General features: G+C 43.2%; 1 protein-coding gene across 2 annotated transcripts in view; it reads left to right on the top strand.

Annotated features, from left to right (window-relative positions):
• PDGFRB (platelet derived growth factor receptor beta) overlaps positions 1-18,419 on the top strand; it is a 75,166-nt gene extending 56,747 nt beyond the window's left edge. For both annotated transcript variants that reach the window (XM_081896863.1, XM_081896862.1), the window contains exons 15-23: positions 182-335; positions 1,534-1,712; positions 1,970-2,079; positions 6,023-6,145; positions 9,120-9,231; positions 10,598-10,697; positions 11,089-11,194; positions 11,630-11,877; positions 12,488-18,419. In XM_081896863.1, the coding sequence (XP_081752989.1) occupies positions 182-335; positions 1,534-1,712; positions 1,970-2,079; positions 6,023-6,145; positions 9,120-9,231; positions 10,598-10,697; positions 11,089-11,194; positions 11,630-11,877; positions 12,488-12,614 (1,259 nt within the window). In that variant the 3' untranslated portion in view covers positions 12,615-18,419. The remainder of the gene's footprint in view (positions 1-181; positions 336-1,533; positions 1,713-1,969; positions 2,080-6,022; positions 6,146-9,119; positions 9,232-10,597; positions 10,698-11,088; positions 11,195-11,629; positions 11,878-12,487) is intronic.
• Positions 18,420-18,921: the final 502 nt, after the last annotated feature.

Here is an 18,921-nt window from a genome sequence, read left to right as displayed (position 1 = left end):
AATGCAGAGGGTTGGCTGTTGTTGTTGTTGCTTGTAGAAGTATTCAGCAACATGAGCCCCACACTTGCAGTCTGAAGTGGATTACCATTTCTGTAAGGCCACAATTGCCCTATTCTCGAGTTATATTCAAGGAAAGCAATACTCCTACCTGGATGGCTAGAGCTGTTCTTCTTCTCTGCAGGCCCTATCTACATCATAACAGAGTACTGTCGCTATGGAGACCTGGTGGACTACTTGCACAGGAACAAGCACACCTTCCTGCAGTGCTGCAGTGAGAAAGCCAAGCAGGAAGCAGAGGTGTATGGGAATGCCCCCACGGAGGACAGGGTGCAGAGGTACCTGCTGTTTGACACTCTCCCCTCTCTTTAGTGCATGCTACTGTTATTCCATCACCATCTACATACAGGAGTGTGGCCTTTCTGAAATGGAAACCTGTGAATTATAGCGTCTCTGTAAACAGGTTTAAAGGATAGCAAATTCAGCACAGAGCTGGCTTTCCCTTGCATTTGCGTGTGTGCTTATTTTAGTTCTACATTTTTAAGGCGGACTCTTTTGCAATCGGTATCAAGGGAGTTGACATCTAGATTCCAGTACAATTTTGCCCGAGTTGTTTGTTTTGCTCAAAGAGGATTTACATAAGCATTTCCCTCAGTCATGGGGCTGACATTTGGAATCGCCCCAAGGTGAGAGCCCCCTGGAACTCAGTTCCATGTAACAAAGATCCATATGCATTTGCCCCACATGTGACTCTTTACTACTTAATTCACTCCATTGAGATTATCGTGAATTGCAGCATGTAGAAAATCAAATGCCAACTGTTGATCCCATTCCAGATGTGCAAGGAATATTTTAGCAGAACAATGCAGATGGTTGAAGCAATTCCCTCAAGCCAAACTAAAAATAAAATAAAATATGCCCACTAAGGAAGGGGCATTCTTCAGGAAGATTATTGTTGTTGTTTAGTCATTTAGTTGTGTCCGACTCTTCGTGACCCCATGGACCAGAGCACATCAGGCACTGCTGTCTTTCACTGCCTCCCGCAGTTTGGTCAAACTCAAACTCATGTTGGTAGCTTCAAGAACACTGTCCAACCATCTCATCCTCTGTCGTCCCCTTCTCCTTGTGCCCTCCATCTTTCCCAACATCAGGGTCTTTTCCATGAGGTCTTCTCTTCTCTTCTCTTCTCTTCTCTTCTCTTCTCTTCTCTTCTCTTCTCTTCTCATGAGGTGGCCAAAGTATTGGAGCCTCAGCTTTAGGATCTGTCCTTCCAGTGAGCACTCAGGGCTGATTTCCTTAAGGATGGATAGGTTTGATCTTCTTGCAGTCCATGGGACTCTCAAGAGTCTCCTCCAGCACCATAATTCAAAAGCATCAATTCTTCGGCGATCAGCCTTCTTTATGGTCCAGCTCTCACTTCCATACATCACTACTGGGAAAACCATAGCTTTAACTATATGGACCTTTGTTGGCAAGGTGATGTCTCTGCTTTTAAGATTCTTACATGGTCTAAATAAACTTCTCCCCTCTTTGCAGCCATGTTTCCTTATCTGTGGAAAGTGATGGGGGCTACATGGATATGAGCAAGGATGAGTCATTGGATTATGTGCCCATGTCAGTGCCCATGTCAGATATGAAGGGTGAAATCAAGTACGTGGACATTGATGCCTCCAATTATGGTACTACCTATGAACTGGACAGCTATTCACCATCAGGTAAGAGAAGTGACAGAGACAGGCTGCATGCATGGATGTCCAGTCATACCAATGTGAAACAGTTTGATTGCTTAAAAATCCAATATGCAGAACTGAAGGTGTTGTCTGTGTCATCCTTAAAATGTATTTTCAGTGTCAGGAGAAGTAAGCATCTAATATTACTCCTGATATCTCCTGGTCCCATGTTTTAGCAAGGCTTTTATTGTGTGGGTTTAGGTGTAGTTAGACCTGATTGTATCTCTGCTCTTTGTTTTCAGCTTCTGAAAAGGTGGCGTTGATAAATGAGTCTCCTCTCCTCAGCTATGTGGATCTTGTTGGAATTAGTTTTCAGGTTGCCAATGGAATGGAGTTCCTAGCTTCCAAAAATGCAAGTACTTTTTATATTCAGAATGATGTAATAATACCTAGGGATGACTGGCTTCAAAGTCTTTTTGGGCATGTCTGTAGAATATGAAATTAATGGAAGCAGGTAGAGGGGTTTAGGATCAGCTATCTTTAGTACATTTCATTATAAACAGAGACAGGATGTTTGAGTCATGTGGTACTAGCCATCCTTTAGACATTGCTGCTTCTTCCTTCTTCTTGGGAACAGGCAATATTATCTCATTACATGAGGGTGCGGACCAGAGACATGACACCGTGAAGGTAGGCTGCATATCATGAAGTTAATTCATTCAGGTAATTTCTATCCCACTTAGATCTTTAGCAAAACCACTCCAGTGGTTTATAATATAATGAAATATGAATGAATAAATTTATTATAATGCAATGATATGCAATCCAGCTTCACTGTAAAATCAAAAGTATTTTTTACACACACACACACACACACACACACACACACACAAAATCCATCTCTTCTGGAGATATCTCATATGCTCTGGGACATCCTGCCAGAAGCCATCACTGCTTCTCCACTGGGGGCAGAGGCAGCAGAATGGGCAGGGCATCTATGGGGGCATTGCTTCTTAGGCTTCTGCTGCCCAAGGCAGCTGCCTCGCCTCATAGAGGTGCTGGCTATGTTGATATAGTAGGGAAGGTGATCTGTTAGGTACCCTGGCACTAAGCTGTTTAGGGCTTTATAAGTCAGTAGTATCTCTTCTTGGCTCAAGGCAGACCAGAGTTTAGTTATGCAATACTCAGTCCCTATTTCAGGTCTTTTCAGTGCTAATATGGACTATGGAGATACCATTAAAAATGCATCTGCCAGTACTATTCCTGAAAGCAATTCTCCTCCACTCTGAGGAAGTTACCTTTCCCGTTTCAATGTAGAAATCATTGTTCATATAAAACTGCTTTTTAAAAAAATTGTTCTACGTTAAGATTATTCAAGTTCTGTGCCAAGAAAACCTACATTTTGTGACTGGTATAAATTTTACAAGTTAATAAATTCGCATATATTTTCCATAGTTTATTTTGGTTCTCGTAGTCATGGGGGAAGGGGGGGGGAGCAAAAAGTTATGCAGCCACTGCAGTCCCACCTCCTGGCCACTGCAAATACTACTTTGTTCCCTTACTGGTTTCTGCAATTTCTGTATACTTCCTCTGACTCTTAGAGGGCTAAACTTACTTTAAAATAGAAAGAAAGAAAGAAAGAAAGAAAGAAAGAAAGAAAGAAAGAAAGAAAGAAAGAAAGAAAGAAAGAAAGAAAGAAAGAAAGAAAGAAAGACCAAGTCTCTCAAGGTGATTACCGTATTTTTCGCTCCATAAGACGCACCAGACCACAAGACGCACCTAGTTTTTGGAGGAGGAAAACAAGAAAAAAAATATTCTGAATCTCAGAAGCCAGAACAGCAAGAGGGATCGCTGCACAGTGAAAGCAGCACTCCCTCTTGCTGTTCTGGCTTCTGGGATAGCTGCGCAGCCTGCATTCGCTCCATAAGACGCAAACACATTTCCCCTTACTTTTTAGGAGGGAAAAAGTGAGTCTTATAGAACAAAAAATACGGTAATTGCACTGCCAGTCTGAATGTATGCCCTTGTGATGTATAGTCACGCACTAAACACAGCCCCCCACCTACGTGGCATAGCGTGCATTGGGCTGCCCTTAGACAATGTAAGTATTCTTAACGCTGAATTGCAAAGTAATGTTTGCTGCCACAAACTAACACAATTGCCATTTCACTGGGATAACTTCAGACTGTAAATTACTCAATGGCATTTCAGTGATGCGGCATTATTTTTTATCCTTGCTGAGTCATCCTTTTCATAGAAGGTATTAAAAAAAAATACTGGGAAAAGGAAGCATGGGGAAAGTGGTCAAACTCGTGCAGACCAAGTTACTGCTAAGAGTTACCACACCTAAGCTCTGTGGTTATTTCCCAGAGAGCTTTCCCGCAAGCCACAGTTTGTTCTGAAATATTACACATACAACACAAATGCCACAGGCTATTAATGGTACCGCAGGTAAGCATACTGAAGCAGTGCTAACCTAAAGGCTTTTGTTAGGCAACAGACTTATGCAAGAGAATGGAGAAGTGAAAATGGCAAGACAATTGCATGCAAGAAAGGTGTCATCCCTCATGAGAGGTTCCGTTCAGCAATGAACTCTGAGACTAAAAGCACAAAGGTTCAAGAAAATTAATTCCACAGTGTTAGATTCTCAGGCTGTGTACAATTATTATTCCTTTGCAACCATCATCATATATAACGTGGAGAGCACATTTTCACTGCTTTCCTGCTCTGATTCCTAAACTGCAATTTCTTGCCTATGTCCCGAGTAGGAAAGGTAAATTTGGTTCAGTTTGCATTTCAGGGCAAACCTACCCAATCTGCACTTCCTACAACAATTTGTGAACCAGAACACAGCCACCTTTCAAAATTCACAAATTCTGCATTGCAATTCTCCAGCCAAGTAATGTATACAAAAATACTAAGGGAAGATGTGCATAAAAATGCATATATACTAAATGTATATATGCAAACTAAAATGTATTATTTTAAGGGAAATTGCATAAATAAAATGCATACAGATTTATACATTAGAATAAATCTACAGTAAAAAGCTGGTGAATTTTATTGAACACTTAAAAAAACAACCACAAGTTGATGTGGAAATGTGGAGAACTAAATTTAAGATTGGAAAAATGGGAAATGGAAAAAAACACCCCAGGCAAATAAAAGATTAGAGCAGGGATAGTCAACCTTTTTATATCTACCGCCCACTAATGCAGATTTCTTGATGGCAAAATTTCCTTACCGCCCACCAGTGCTCGATGGAAGGAGCATTCAGCTTGTGCCGTAGAACCCCCTACCGCCCACCTAGAATCCTGAAACACCCACTAGTGGATGGTAGGGACCAGGTTGACAACCCCTGGGTTAGAGTGTGATGCTAATAATGGTAAGGTGGCAGGTTTGATCCCCATATGGGACAGCTGCATATTCCTGCACTGTAATTCTATGATTCTGTGACAGTAGTCAGTGTCAAGAATAAAAGGGACACTACAAAAAGAAAATGTTCTGAACTTCAGGCCTTACACCCCCTCTTCCCATTTTGTAAAGTGGTTGGCTATGCATTTGTATTTCCACATCATCAATAAAGCAGCTCAAAACCTGTATCAGTCATTTTAAAATATGTATGTCTTCTGCATTAGGGCTGGTTGCATTCAGGTTTTTCAGGGTCTTACTTGAAGCACTACAAAATCCTGCAAAACTAGAAACTGCAGCCTGACAGGAGAAGAAAATCCCCACAAATGTATGAGCCACAGGCAATAGCAGGGATGAAATAACACCAGACTGGCAGAGACTTCAACACTGGCGATGGGACTGTGTCCTCTACTGCATCTGAGGGCAGCATGCTAGCTTGAGGGGTGTAGGGCAGGCTGCATGGCACACACACAGTTCTGTTGTCTGTCACCTCACTGCTCCTTAGTATCTGCCGCCTGAGATCTGTCTAATGGAAGGGATGGTCCTCAAAGCCTGTAAAGCTATTGGGCAGGATTCACCTAACAAGTCCTATTAGTGGAAGCCCTGTGCAAAGATTTCTAACAAGGTTTTCCCTCCTCTATTCCCCTGCATGCCCCCAAAATTGGTTTGTGAGGTCAGGATAATCCCCAGACTAGTGTATAGCGGGGGGAGAGGGGAATAATTCTGTCAGGCAAGCTGAAACACTTGCACTGATGGAACAATTTCCTTAGCATGACATTGAATTCCTCCCATCGTTTGACCACAGTGCACTCACTACTATTTCACAAAAATTTCGTGTTGATGCTAATTTGGTCTGAAGGCACTTCCTGCAGAAAGCAGCAGATTTCTTGAAAAATCATAACTGTTTAACAGTTTATACACTGTGTCTTTTCCCTATTCCACAGTGTGTGCACCGAGACCTGGCTGCAAGGAATGTGTTGATCTGCGAGGGGAAACTGGTGAAGATCTGTGATTTTGGTCTAGCTAGAGACATAATGCGGGATTCAAATTACATCTCCAAAGGCAATGTGAGTGACTTGATTACATGGACTCTGAGTGTCCCTTTGAACTTCCATGAGCCTTGTCTTGTGTAAGGGCCATATGACAGATGTCTCCAACTTCTGACAGAGACTTACAAAAATGGTTCCTGACTTCTTTACAGAGCATCTGCAGGCTATTTTCTGAGAAATGGATCTCCAAGCTCCAAGTTATATATGGCCCATAAATTATTTTCATGCTCCAAAGAAGAATTTCACCTTCTTTGTGATTCACTGTCTCCATCTCTCCATCTCATTCAGCTCCTCCAGCTTTTGTTTTAAAACCTCCTTCAGTCCCCCTGAGAACTTGCTTCTACTTCCCTAGATGATCATGCTTCAGTTTCCTGAATACTGACTTAGTCATCGGCTATGAGTAAGTCTTTTAGTCCAGAGCTCCCATGGTTACTATGTCTCTTATAACTTAACCTCCAACTTTAACGCAATCTCTAGAACTTCACTGGACCTACTGAGCAGCCCCATCTCCCTCATTTGTCAGTACATGATGAACAGACATCAGTGCTACCAACCACTTGTCTCTTATAGCTGCTGAGCCTCCTAAGTGTATGAAGCAAAAGCAACCAGAGCCTCCCAACTTTCTGCAATTTCCAATCATTCAAATATTTCAGGAAGTCCTGAACCCTCCTAGGACACTTCTTTCACACCAAAAATTCTGATATTGACTTCTAGGGGAAAGAATAGCTGGTGCTGAGACCACAGAAGTCATCAGTTGTAAGGAACCTGGTCTTCATGATCTTATCTACATTCACAAGGAACCCCAGCTAAACATGGTTCCTTCTGACCCCAGTAGTCTGCATACTTAACCCCATTTGGTTTTAAGGACGTAAGAAGAGGTTGCTGGATCAGGCCAATGGGCCATCCAGGCCAGCATCTCATTCTCACAGTGGCCAACCAGTAGGAAACCTGAGCACAAGAGCTCCCCAACTCCTGCTGTTTCCAATAAATGGTATTCAGAAACATTACTGTCTCTGACTGTGGCAGCAGAGCATTTCTTTGGTTCTGGAACGCAGTATATTCCACCCCTCAAATCTGCACACCGGACATCCCCTTCCTGGTTCTAAATGCCAGGCTGTGGATGCACCCTCTCTAGCTTTGGGTTCTTCTGCTCCTTTCCTCTCACATATTTGCCTTCCATCTCCTCCTCTATACTACATTGACTGGCATGTCTCAGCTCTGGGCCTCTAACCTTCTCACAGCACAAGGCCCACATCCGTTTTCTTGATTCTGCACCAAAGCCCTTCATGACCTGTGTTCAACAATGGATTGCTTCACAATGGTTTATGCATTTCCTCTGTCCCCTTTTAATTCCATGAGTCATCTTACTAGATAAGGTAAAGGTACCCCTGCCCGTACGGGCCAGTCTTGACAGACTCTACGGTTGTGCGCTCATCTCACTCTATAGGCCAGGAGCCAGCGCTGTCCGCAGACACTTCCGGGTCACGTGGCCAGCGTGACAAGCTGCATCTGGCAAGCCAGCGCAGCACACGGAACGCCGTTTACCTTCCCGCTGGTAAGCGGTCCCTATTTATCTACTTGCACCCGAGGGTGCTTTCGAACTGCTAGGTTGGCAGGCGCTGGGACCGAACGACGGGGGCGCACCCCGCCACGGGGATTCGAACCGCCGACCTTCTGATCGGCAAGTCCTAGGTGCTGAGGTTTTACCCACAGCGCCACCCGCGTCCCGTCATCTTACTAGATACTAGGCAACAAAACTCCTTGCATCCTAACTGATCCATGCTAGCCTTACAAATTTTGGTTTCCCAAATTTCTGGGAATCTGAGTAAGAAGGCTTCTCAGCATAGACAGCTGTGGTGGATGGGGCATGGAAAGAGTATTCTTCAAGAACTTTCTAGAAGCTCCAGTCTGCAGTCTGTGCAGGCACATTCCTATATGTGGGACTATCCCAAATATCCACTGAAACAACCATTGCATATGCTTTTTTCTCCTTTACATGGCAGCCACTGAGACATTTGGCTCCTGCTGTCATTGGATAGCATCTTGTTCTAATAAAAAAATACCCATATACACAAGGCTCAAAGCACTCTGCAGTTATCCTCAAGAGCCACATATCTGATTCTTTTTGTCTTGAGCTGATTGTGCGAATGCACAGGCTGAGGTTTTCAGAGGCTTAAATAATCTAACCACTGTGAGTCACCTTGCACATCTCAGAATCTCCCTTACGCGACCCCTCTCTTAGATGAACAGGGAAATGAAACCATGGTCCTTCGCAATCCTTCCTGGAGATTATTTTTGATGCTGGTTGCACAAATAAGCCCACTAAGAGTTCAGGGAATTGTAATAGGAAAGCAGCACGCAAGCTGCTAGAGAGAAAACCAGAAGCAGGCTAGTTTCATATGTAACAAATAAGTATGGTCTGGAAACTGTGGAGACAAGTACAGGAAATGAGGGTAGCAAGAATTATATGTCTGTCCCTTTTGCCAGAGCCTCTTATGTTCATCATGTTCATTCTTTTCTATCAAGCACACTGCGTAACCTGACTGTTCCTGCCAACACTGGGCGTGTTTCTAAGCATTTAGCTCTGACTACTGGAAACTCACTAACGCCCTTCACACATTGTATTTGTGAAGAGGACTTGCCATATTGAAGGGGATTCTATGTGCTAGCTACAGGCCCTGTCCTTGGTGTCTCACTGCTCTCTGGTGTCATCTCCCCCCCCCCCGCCCCAATGCTTATGCATTGAACATGGATGTCTGAGCAGGGGAAGCCTCCACACCCAGATTTCTATGCAGGGAAGTCTATGTGCATAAAATTCTCCATGCATATATTTCCCCTGGAATATACCATAATCCTAAATAGAATACCTGGTGGCTTTTCCCATGCTACAGGCTAGGTTTCACTAAAAGTCACATGGAAGGCCCTCACTGTTAGCAAACAGATGAAAATTCATTGAAGATCACTGCATTTCTGCTGTGTCTTTTGGTTATAGACCTTCTTGCCATTGAAATGGATGGCACCTGAGAGCATCTTCAACAATCTCTACACTACCTTGAGTGATGTGTGGTCCTTTGGAATCCTCCTCTGGGAAATATTCACTCTGGGTAAGCAACTGGTCAGTGTCACCCAGACTCTGTTTGACCCATCCCACTTACTGGATTTCCTGTGTACGGAATGAAAACAATGTTTCTCACTCTCTTTAATCTACATATGCTTCATGCCACACTATAAGTACCTTCACACAAGCCCAGAATCCTTCATCTTTCAAGCTAAGGACTAAACTATGCATGATGTCCACTTACCCTCTTTTAGGGATGCAGCGGCTTTGCAGGACGCCCAGCGCCTCCCCTCCTGCCTACAATGCAGGACTGGGTGTCGGGGTCTGATCCCTGCCAGAGCATGAGATTCAGCTCTCCCTCCTGACTTGAAATCCTGCTCTGCATCAGCCTGCCGAATTGGCCAATGGCAGGCTGGCACGGAGGGCTGGTCTCTCTGGGGGTGGGCTTGAGGGGACAATCAGGCTTCCCTCAGGTCTGCTCCCAGGGGACTTAAAACAGCCCACGCCAGCCCCCGACGCCCAGCTCAGTGACAGTTTAGGCATTGGGTAACCTTAGCCTAGTTGTACCCTCGCCTTCCCCTCCAGAAATAGGGTATCCCGTTAAAGGGACCTGTGATGGAGTTGCTTCTGTCCATTTGCCTAGATGGGGGGGCTTGGGCCTTAGCGCTCCTAGAGGCTGGTATTCCTGTGAGGATCTCCCTATTTGATGTAAGTCATAGGAATCCCTGCTGCCGGGTGGACCCTGATGTCATTTCCAGAAATATATGCTTACCCAATGCTTTTGCCAAACCACTTCATCTGTAGTCAATAAAGTTGTAGCCTGATTCAGGCCCATACAACTGTGTGTTCTCCTTTATTGGTAGCTCACCTGAGCAGGGCGGAGCGGGTTGGGAGTGCACAGCCTGGGTCTGCAAGTTAATCACACCTTTGGTTAGTTCATTCACTGACCACGTTCCTGTGTGTGGGCTAGACTGGGACCCTGGCATGGGCTTAGTAGGGCTATAACCCTTTATCCATCCAAATTGCATTGAGGAAAAACTCAGAGTGGAGTGAATTTGAGTTCTTCCCCCCAATGCAAATTGCAGGCACAGACCCCTTGATCTGAAATGAGACCACAGTAGGGGCAAAGGGATAAGTGGGGGTGGGGCAGGGGCAGCATTCTGATACAGGCTGGGATCCCTGTACTGGCAATTTGTGCATGAAGAAGTTTGACCTGAAAGTCCATGTGATAAATTTCATGTGTACTGTCAGTGCGGTCCTCAGAGGGGCCACCAAACATTAGCCCTTTGCCATTACCATTGCTGTACTGGCAGTGAGAAAGAGACTAGAATGAGGTGGTGCTGGCATTGGCATGCAGTATACAGAAGTTTCCCCACTAACTGGTTTTGCTTGACCTCCTTTCTTATCTCTAGGTGGGACTCCATATCCTGAACTGCCCATGAATGAGCAATTCTACAATGCTATCAAACGCGGCTATCGCATGTCCAAGCCTACACATGCTTCTGATGAGATGTAAGTGTTAACAGCATATGTTTGCCTATCTTGTACAGAAAAAAGTCCCTTCCTTTCTCTCAGTATAAAAAAGGTAAAGGGACCCCTGACCGTTAGGTCCAGTCGTGGACAACTCTGGGGTTGCGACGCTCATCTCGCTTTACTGGCCAGTCATAACTAAACCGCTTCTGGTGAACCAGAGCAGTGCACGGAAACGCTGTTTACCTTCCCACTGGAGCGGTACCTATTTATCTACTTGCACTGCGTGCTTTCAAACTGCTAGGTTGGCAGGAGGTGGGACCAAGCAACCGGAGCTCACCCTGTTGTGGGGATTCAAACCGCCAACCTTCTGATCGGCAAGTCATTATAGCACTTCCCAAATTATTATTATTTGCTTTTTGTGTCTCTCCAGCTATGAAATCATGCAGAAATGCTGGGATGAGAAATTTGAGATCCGACCTTCTTTCTCTCAACTGGTGGTACTCGTGGGGAACCTGCTGGCAGACAGCTATAAGAAGGTAGAGTTGGGTTGGGCTGAGAGGATAAAAATGATAGGAGGAGAGCACAGAAAACATTTCTAAAATCGTCCATGACTGTTGACATCAGCCTGCAACAGACTGTGCAAAAGATTGGGAGTAAATCTGATTACAGAGGGAAAGTGGTGGGAAAAGTGGGCTGTCTACCATTTTAATATTTTCTAGTATGATTCTGGTTTCTTCATTGCCATTTTCAGTTCCAGATCTGGAGCTAGCCTTTTTCACAGACTTGTGCTCTTAAGAAACTGTAGATTCATCAGGGCTGTCCTTATATTTAGAATCAATAAAAATTCAGCAGTGCCTTTATCTTATGTAATAACCTTGTCCTTGTGTGAAAATGCCATGTGCAGAAACATTACATGTGGTATTCATGCACTCATAAGCACTTTCTGTCCTATCTGCCTTATATGAGAGCAGAAGTACCAACAAGTCAATGAAGAATTCTTGAAAAGCGACCACCCTGCTATTGTCCGCACAAGGCCTTGGAACTCAGGTCTCAACAATTCCAGGTCCACTGCCATCAATTCCAGCGCCACCTCAGGCACTGTCCTTTATACAGCTGTTGAACAGAATGAACTGGACAATGATTACATCATTCCTTTGCCGGACCTTAAACCAGAGGGAGCTAATGAAAACCCGCAGGAGGCCTCCAGCAGTCGGGCAAGGTTAGAATCTTAATCTTTCTTCCACTGTGACATTATTCACTCCCAGACCTCCATTATCTCTGTTCTACCAATTGGTTATCTGGCAGGTGAAATAGATTAAACTGTTTTTATACTCAGTAGCCAGTATGGAAGCTGAGTGGATTAGTCTTGGCTCTGTGTGCCTTGAAATGGTGGTTCCGAAAGGTTTTTCTCACCTATTGCTCTTCCTTTTGAAGTATCCTGAAATATCAGGGTGCCTGGAACACCCTGAAGTGGTGGTTGCCGAATAGCCAAATGAAGTACAAATGGAGAAAATAATCATAGGTAGAATGACTGGAGATTTTGAAACCCATATTTTGAAGGACCTTTCAGTATATAGTCCTTCAAATGGCCCACTTCAAATGGTATAGTCACTGAATGGCCCCCATATATTTACTCCATTTTGGAGATGAGGAACATGGTTGTCCAAAGCTTCTTATGGAATTTTCTTTAAGAAGAAGAACAACTGGTTTCAGAAATCAGAATGGCAGCCCACATGGCACCCAGCAAAGGCTTTCATAATGTATTTACTCCTGATTAAAGCTGAAACTTGATTCTTTCTCTTTCTCTTCTTTGCTCATTCCACCATTAGCTCTTCACTGAATGAAGCACACACATCGTCTACTATATCCTGCGACAGCCCTCTAGCCCCACAGGAAGAAGAAGAAGAAGAAAAACAACAAGAAGAAAAAGCACCAGAACTAAAGCCAGACTGCTAGGATTGTTAGAGAGGTGTGTGTGAGAGAGAGCATGTGTGTGTGCATGCATGGTGGTGCCGGGGAGTTCTGGCCACAAATTGGTGCTTCCCTCTCCTTCAGCCCTACTGCAATATGCCATTCTCTTCAGCCCACAGCAGAACCCAGAAACATTGAAGAGACTTTCTGCAGCCAGCATTGAGTAGAAGTTTATATAGCTCCTCACGCTTCATAACTGAGACTATTTTCATTCCATTGCCTAATGCAGAATTCATTTTCCATTCATACTTGTCTCTGCTAATCAAGACCATCATGATGAGAAATGTCACTCTTTGCCTGACAGCTTCACTACCTTATTGCTGGAGCGGAATGAACCTTCGTATAAGACTAATCTCTCCACCATAAGGCATGTTCCCCTTGTATCAAGCCAGAGAAAAAAACCCCAGTGGTTCTCTTGAGGAGTGCCTTTACTCTAATTGTTTCACTTTCTATTTTTGCAAGCTTATTTTTGAAGCCAGCAACTGTTCAATGAATTCTCTAATCAATGGATTATTAAATTACAACTCTTAAAACTTATCATTAAAGTGTGGATGGGGTATGAATGTACGTATGTATGGACAGTTTTTTTTGTTTTTACTTTGCTAGTGAAGGAGACACCAAGAAGTGATCTGCCCACAGTTTTATCCAATTTACAGACATTGCATGGATTCTCTGTTCAGGGCAGTATTATGATGATGACCAACAGAAGAGCAATATCAGGCATTTCACTCGGGTTGTGCTCTTCATTGCCTGGGTTCTCCACTGCTTTTGCTGAGTAGTTCCAGGATCACGAGAATGATGGTACAGATACAGGTACCATGGATTACAGGTACTAATAGATCTCAAGGATCAGAGATTGTCTAGACTAGACCTAAAGCCACAACTTTATCACCCAAGGACATACTGAGCAAATGGAGACTATCAACTAATGACTCAGCTGTGGCAACAGCAGGACAGTCCACGGCTACATTTCTCTGCATTCTGTCTTTTTATCATACTTCTCATTTTAAAAGGAACAGGTAGGTCTTTCTGAGATCAGTAGGAGAATGCTAGTGTACCTTGAGAGGAAAGACAAACTGCACTATATTTGTTTTACTTTGGAGGTCGATTGATAGCAGTTGTCATTGGTCTGTCCCATTCTGCCTCTAAGGGGAAAGGACTGTTGGCAGGTTCTTTCAGGGAAAATGCAGGTTGTGCATATGGCAGCCTTTGCCAACCTGATGCCCTCCAAATGTTTTGGACTACAACTCTGTTGCATCCCAAGGGGCAATGGTTCTTTTTGGATTCAGAACACAATGGGGTGAAGGCTGAAGATTTTATTAAACAGCCCAAAGAAAACCACAAAGCATTGCCATTTTCATACATCCATGATGCTGTTGGAGAGCCCCTCAACAGACAATGGGCATGACCCCTGCAGCTGGAGCTTGACCAGTATACAGCACTTTCCAGGTAGCCTAGTATAGAGGTTCTGACTAACAAACATGCTCTTGGGGGTATATATACACAGCTCGAATTTGGGTGATACATCTGTTTTCCACCAGAGCAAAAGACTAATTAATACATGGCAGGAAGTCAACATAGATCACTTCCAGAGCTAGCTAATGCTCCCTATAGCAGGTGTCAGGATGATATCCCTGTGAAAGCTTATCTAGAAGGTCATGTTTCCACACAGTGCTGTCTCAGCATGATGAACTGTGAGGAACTACTAGTTTGTGGAATAAACATAACCACCTAAAGGCCCAGACCCACAGGATTTTTAACGTTATTTGGGCATGAGAGGGGCAATTGCTGGGCACCACCCAAATCTCCTTGAGATAATAATTGTCTTCTGCAGTGTGGCAGTAGAAACTCCCATCGGCTGCAGTTAGCATATGCTGGCTGGAGCTGATGGAAGTTAGTCCCAAACAAGTGGAGGGCACCAGGTTGCCAAAGCCTACCATATGGCATAGCCTGCATCTCATATCAGACTTATATAGAGAACCTTTACATTTCTTGTTTTAAGCACAAAGCATTGGGAGATGATGAGGATGGACAGAGGAGATTCTACTCCAAAGATGAGCAGTAGATGGTATGTGAGGTTCTCAATATATTCTATTTAAGAGAATCATGAAAAATTCCTGCCAGTGTGCCTCAGAGCTAATCTACATTTTAGACAGAATGAGCTAGCAGAGTTCTTTCCCATGCTACTTCAAATTACAGGTAGGGGGTGGCACACTTTGAATATTCTCCCTTGTAAAAAAGAAAATCACTATGTCTAGCACAGCACACTATGTATAGCCTTCTCTTTGGAGTGCTGGCCTATTACATGCAAAGAGCTTCAAAAATATGGTTTCTCACTGTGGTCATGAACTGAAAATTTGGTTCTCATTCGTCATAATCTGTAGATCAACTCCAAACTTGCCTCAGCCAGAAATGCCCCAGTTGGAAAACTGCTTTTTCTCAAAGCCTTCCTTAACAGAAGCAATTCCTGGCAGAATTGACTCTAATGTCTCCTCCAATTCACTAAATATGCATTCTGGTTGGTGTTAACAAAATATTGTTTATTTTGTTTTGTACCATATCTTTCACTGCCTTCCATAGATGTAGATGGGGGGTGAGTCAAGTTAGGGATTTTTTAGAAAGAAAGAAAGAAAGAAAGAAAGAAAGAAAGAAAGAAAGAAAGAAAGAAAGAAAGAAAGAAAGAAAGAAAGAAAGAAAGAAAGAAAGAAAGAAAGCTTTTCAGTACATTTACTATAATGGTGACTTTTTAAAAAAGGCATTAGTACCTACCACTACCCCACTCCCAATGTTGTATTTGCTAATTTTTTAGATTGAAGTTCTAGTAATAGAAGCAGGAGGTGTTTTCAAAAGAATGTGCCACTTAAAAGGATTAGTGTTATGGCAGCGAGAAAGTATATTCCATAAATCATGGGCAGTGCCAGGTTTATCTCTTTCCAACTGAAAGACACATCCTTTTCAAGCAGTCTTTGAATTACACTCGTAATTCAAAGTAGTTGCCTACTGGATGATATTGCTGCCTGTAGAAATGACCTATTGGTATTCTACTTTAGGACACTAATATGATGGAAACATCTCTGGGTGGGGATGGGTAAGACCACTACGGCGTAGCTTCTTTTTAAGTGCTATGTAGTATAGTAACTACACCATGTTCATATATTACCATAGCATGGACAATGTTTTATCCCAGCTGGCTTAAACAGTATTAGCCCAATGGGCTTAGTACTTTTCCATGGTCAGAGACCTGTAGCCCAGTGGCAACAGCACACGATGCTTTCCATGCAGATGGTCTCCCTGGCATTGGCCAAGACATTTACTGAGATCCCGGAGAGCTATTGCCAGTCAATTTAGTCTGCCATGGTGTCAGGCGCCTTCCTGTGCTCTGTGATGGGATTTTGGTGTGACCTGAAATACAAGCCAGCATTTTAAAGAGCACAGTAACCATATATAATTATATAGCTCAATGGGCTATAGTTGTAACTGGGCAGATATGCTCTGCTACACCTAAGGTTCCTTGACAAGGATGAACAAAATGATTTGCCTTCTGTTCCACTAAGCTGAATAATTTTTTCCGTTTCGCATCTTGGTAAGGCGGTGGTTTAACAGTGTTGCTGCAAGCAAAAATGACTCCAGCCGAGGCCAGTGGAGCAGCCAAATGAAGTCACTGGGCATTTCCATTCCACTGTTTCAGACTGCTGGGTACTATGTTTTTCCCCCAAACACTGCAATTCATTTGTACCTGCTGGGCCCCAGTCGCCAGGTGGCACCAGCTGCAATGGGTTCTAGGTAATAAAACTTCCACACTAATATAAGACATCTGAGCTTTGTGCATTAGACCCCTGACATTGGCAAGACTAGAGTGAGGGCCAAAGAGGAGGTACTTAACCAAAGAACTCTTCTGTTTCCACAACTTTTATGGCCATGGTTTGGCCTATGAGTCTCCCTCCTCCAGGGGTCCATTGCTGTTTTGTATTTTTGCATTACTGTCATTTGGGTTTGCTTGGCTTTATTTTATATTTTTAGAAAATTGGCTAACCAAATCCCTGACTGAAACGTGCTAAATCTTAGAAATGCCTCAAATCCATTTTTGAAATCTTGGTCTCATTTCTAGTCTAGCATATTAGTATAGTCTCTGGAATATTTTAATCTACAGGTGTTTCACTGTTATCTGTTCAAATATAAGCACCTTTCTCCAGCCACCCACTACTGCTATGTAGCCAGAATGTACCAGAGAAATATTGTCACACTACAAAATTATGTTTTATATATATATATTTACTGCGCTTTGAAATGCTTATGGGATTGATATGTATACAGTTTTTTTTGTCTCTGCCTTTCCATTTCTGTTTGACTGTGTTGTTTTTATTAAGTGAGGGATGTAGAGAATGGCAGAGTTTTACTTTCTGTTGCTGTTGTGTGATCCATATTATGGTGGACTTTAGTTGCCTTTAGTATGGTGGACAATGAGTTGCCTTGTCTACTTTTCCAAGGGCCAACATGTCCTTCGTAGATCGAAAGACAGGATATAGAAGTGCAATTAAACAATGTTATTGAAGTTGGCCAATATTGGCATTTAAGCTCCCTTCTTCATAGTCTCACCAGCTTTCTGAAATAAGCAGGCCATTCAAAAACAGTTCGGAAACCAGTAAACACTAAATTGAGGACTGGAGAATCAAACCAGTTCCGTTTGATTTGTAAAGCATTGCACATGTTCCAAGCAAAAGGGAATCCTTTCTCAGATTACTTTCTTTACAGACACTCATAATGCAAATCTTATTGACAATTATTATAGGCAGTTATTATAGGGACACGGGTGGCACTGTGGGTTAAATCACAGCCTAGGGCTTGCCGATCAGAAGGTCGGCGGTTCAAATCCCTGTGACAGGGTGAGCTCCTGTTGCTCGGTCCCTGCTCCTGCCAACCTAGCAGTTCGAAAGCACATCAAAGTGCAAGTAGATAAATAGGTTCTGCTCTGGCGGGAAGGTAAACGGCGTTTCTGTGCGCTGCTCTGGTTCGCCAGAAGCAGCTTAGTCATGCTGGCCACATGACTCGGAAGCTGTACGCTGGCTCCCTCGGCCAATAAAGCAAGATGAGTGCCGCAACCCCAGAGTCGGCCACGACTAGACCCTTTACCTTTACTTTATATGGTCAGTGTTAAAATAATCACCTCTAAAAGGGTCAGTTCCATGTTATGTTTCTTCTATTAATTTAAAGAATCTGAGACAAAAAGGCCAAGATTGCCACTGATTCTGTTGAATCAGATAGAAGAACTTTGCCATTTGTGTGTATCAAACTTGGATTTAATAATCTTTTGACATCTACAAAAACGTCCACTTTATTCTTATTTTGTTACATGTATCTTAAAGTAACAAATAGGGGGAAAATAACATTAGAAATGAATCACAACGTATCTCTTCTTCTTCATCCATCAAATTTCCTCTTTGTGGAGGAAGTTGTTCCACTTTCCAGGCACCTTTTTGGCATTCCCATTCCTTGTCTCTGGGCAGAGCCATAGAGACTCTTTCGTATAGCAACTGACAGCAGTCTCTGAATGGGAAGCAAAATCCATTTCTTGTCTTTTTAATCCTTTGTACACCATCATGGGAGTGAAAGACAGAAAGGTGTCTTGAACTAAGGTACCAAAGATTTAATGTTATCCTAGGTTTACAAATGTATGTTAAGACTCTTATTAAGCCACATTTATACCAGTGAGATATTATTTTTTATGCTGTAAACTTGTCATATGTGTTTTCTAAAAAGATTTTTAAAATTAAAAGAGCTTCTTTTTAAAAACCCTGGGGCTTCTCTGTGATCTTACTACAGCCTACATTTCTTAGAAAACATGGGGTGTTGAGGAGGTTTCTCCTGAATTTCTTAGCAAATGAATTAACAGCATTGAGAGGAAGAATGTTAATATGCTTAGGTGCCACAAGACTCTTTGTTGAACATGGTTAATATAACTCTAGGGCTTAGAGAGAGCTTATCTGCAGTACCAAGGAGAGAGTGTACGTGACAGAGAGAGAAAGAAAGAAAGAGTTATATAGCAAAAATGATGTGCCATTGGAGACGGAGTCTGTGAGCAGATGAAGACTCAGTGGGCTGTATGAAAAAAGGTAAGTGGAAAGAAGAGCTTACAGGTGCTGTCTAGGTGTGTAAGAAGGCATACAAGCAGGTCTGCCAACAGCATAGACCTGGTCTGTTGTTTGTATGCACATCTGAGAGGTGTGAGCCAAGACTTTGAGGGCTTCTCCAATATCTGGAATCCTACCAATTAATTTACCAGGACCTCTCTTGC

Source organism: Podarcis melisellensis, assembly GCF_964234715.1.
Source record: "Podarcis melisellensis genome assembly, chromosome: 2".
Classification (NCBI taxonomy): domain Eukaryota; kingdom Metazoa; phylum Chordata; class Lepidosauria; order Squamata; family Lacertidae; genus Podarcis; species Podarcis melisellensis.
The sequence above is the reverse complement of the archived record's forward strand: the minus strand, read 5'-3'. Positions and strand labels throughout refer to the sequence as shown.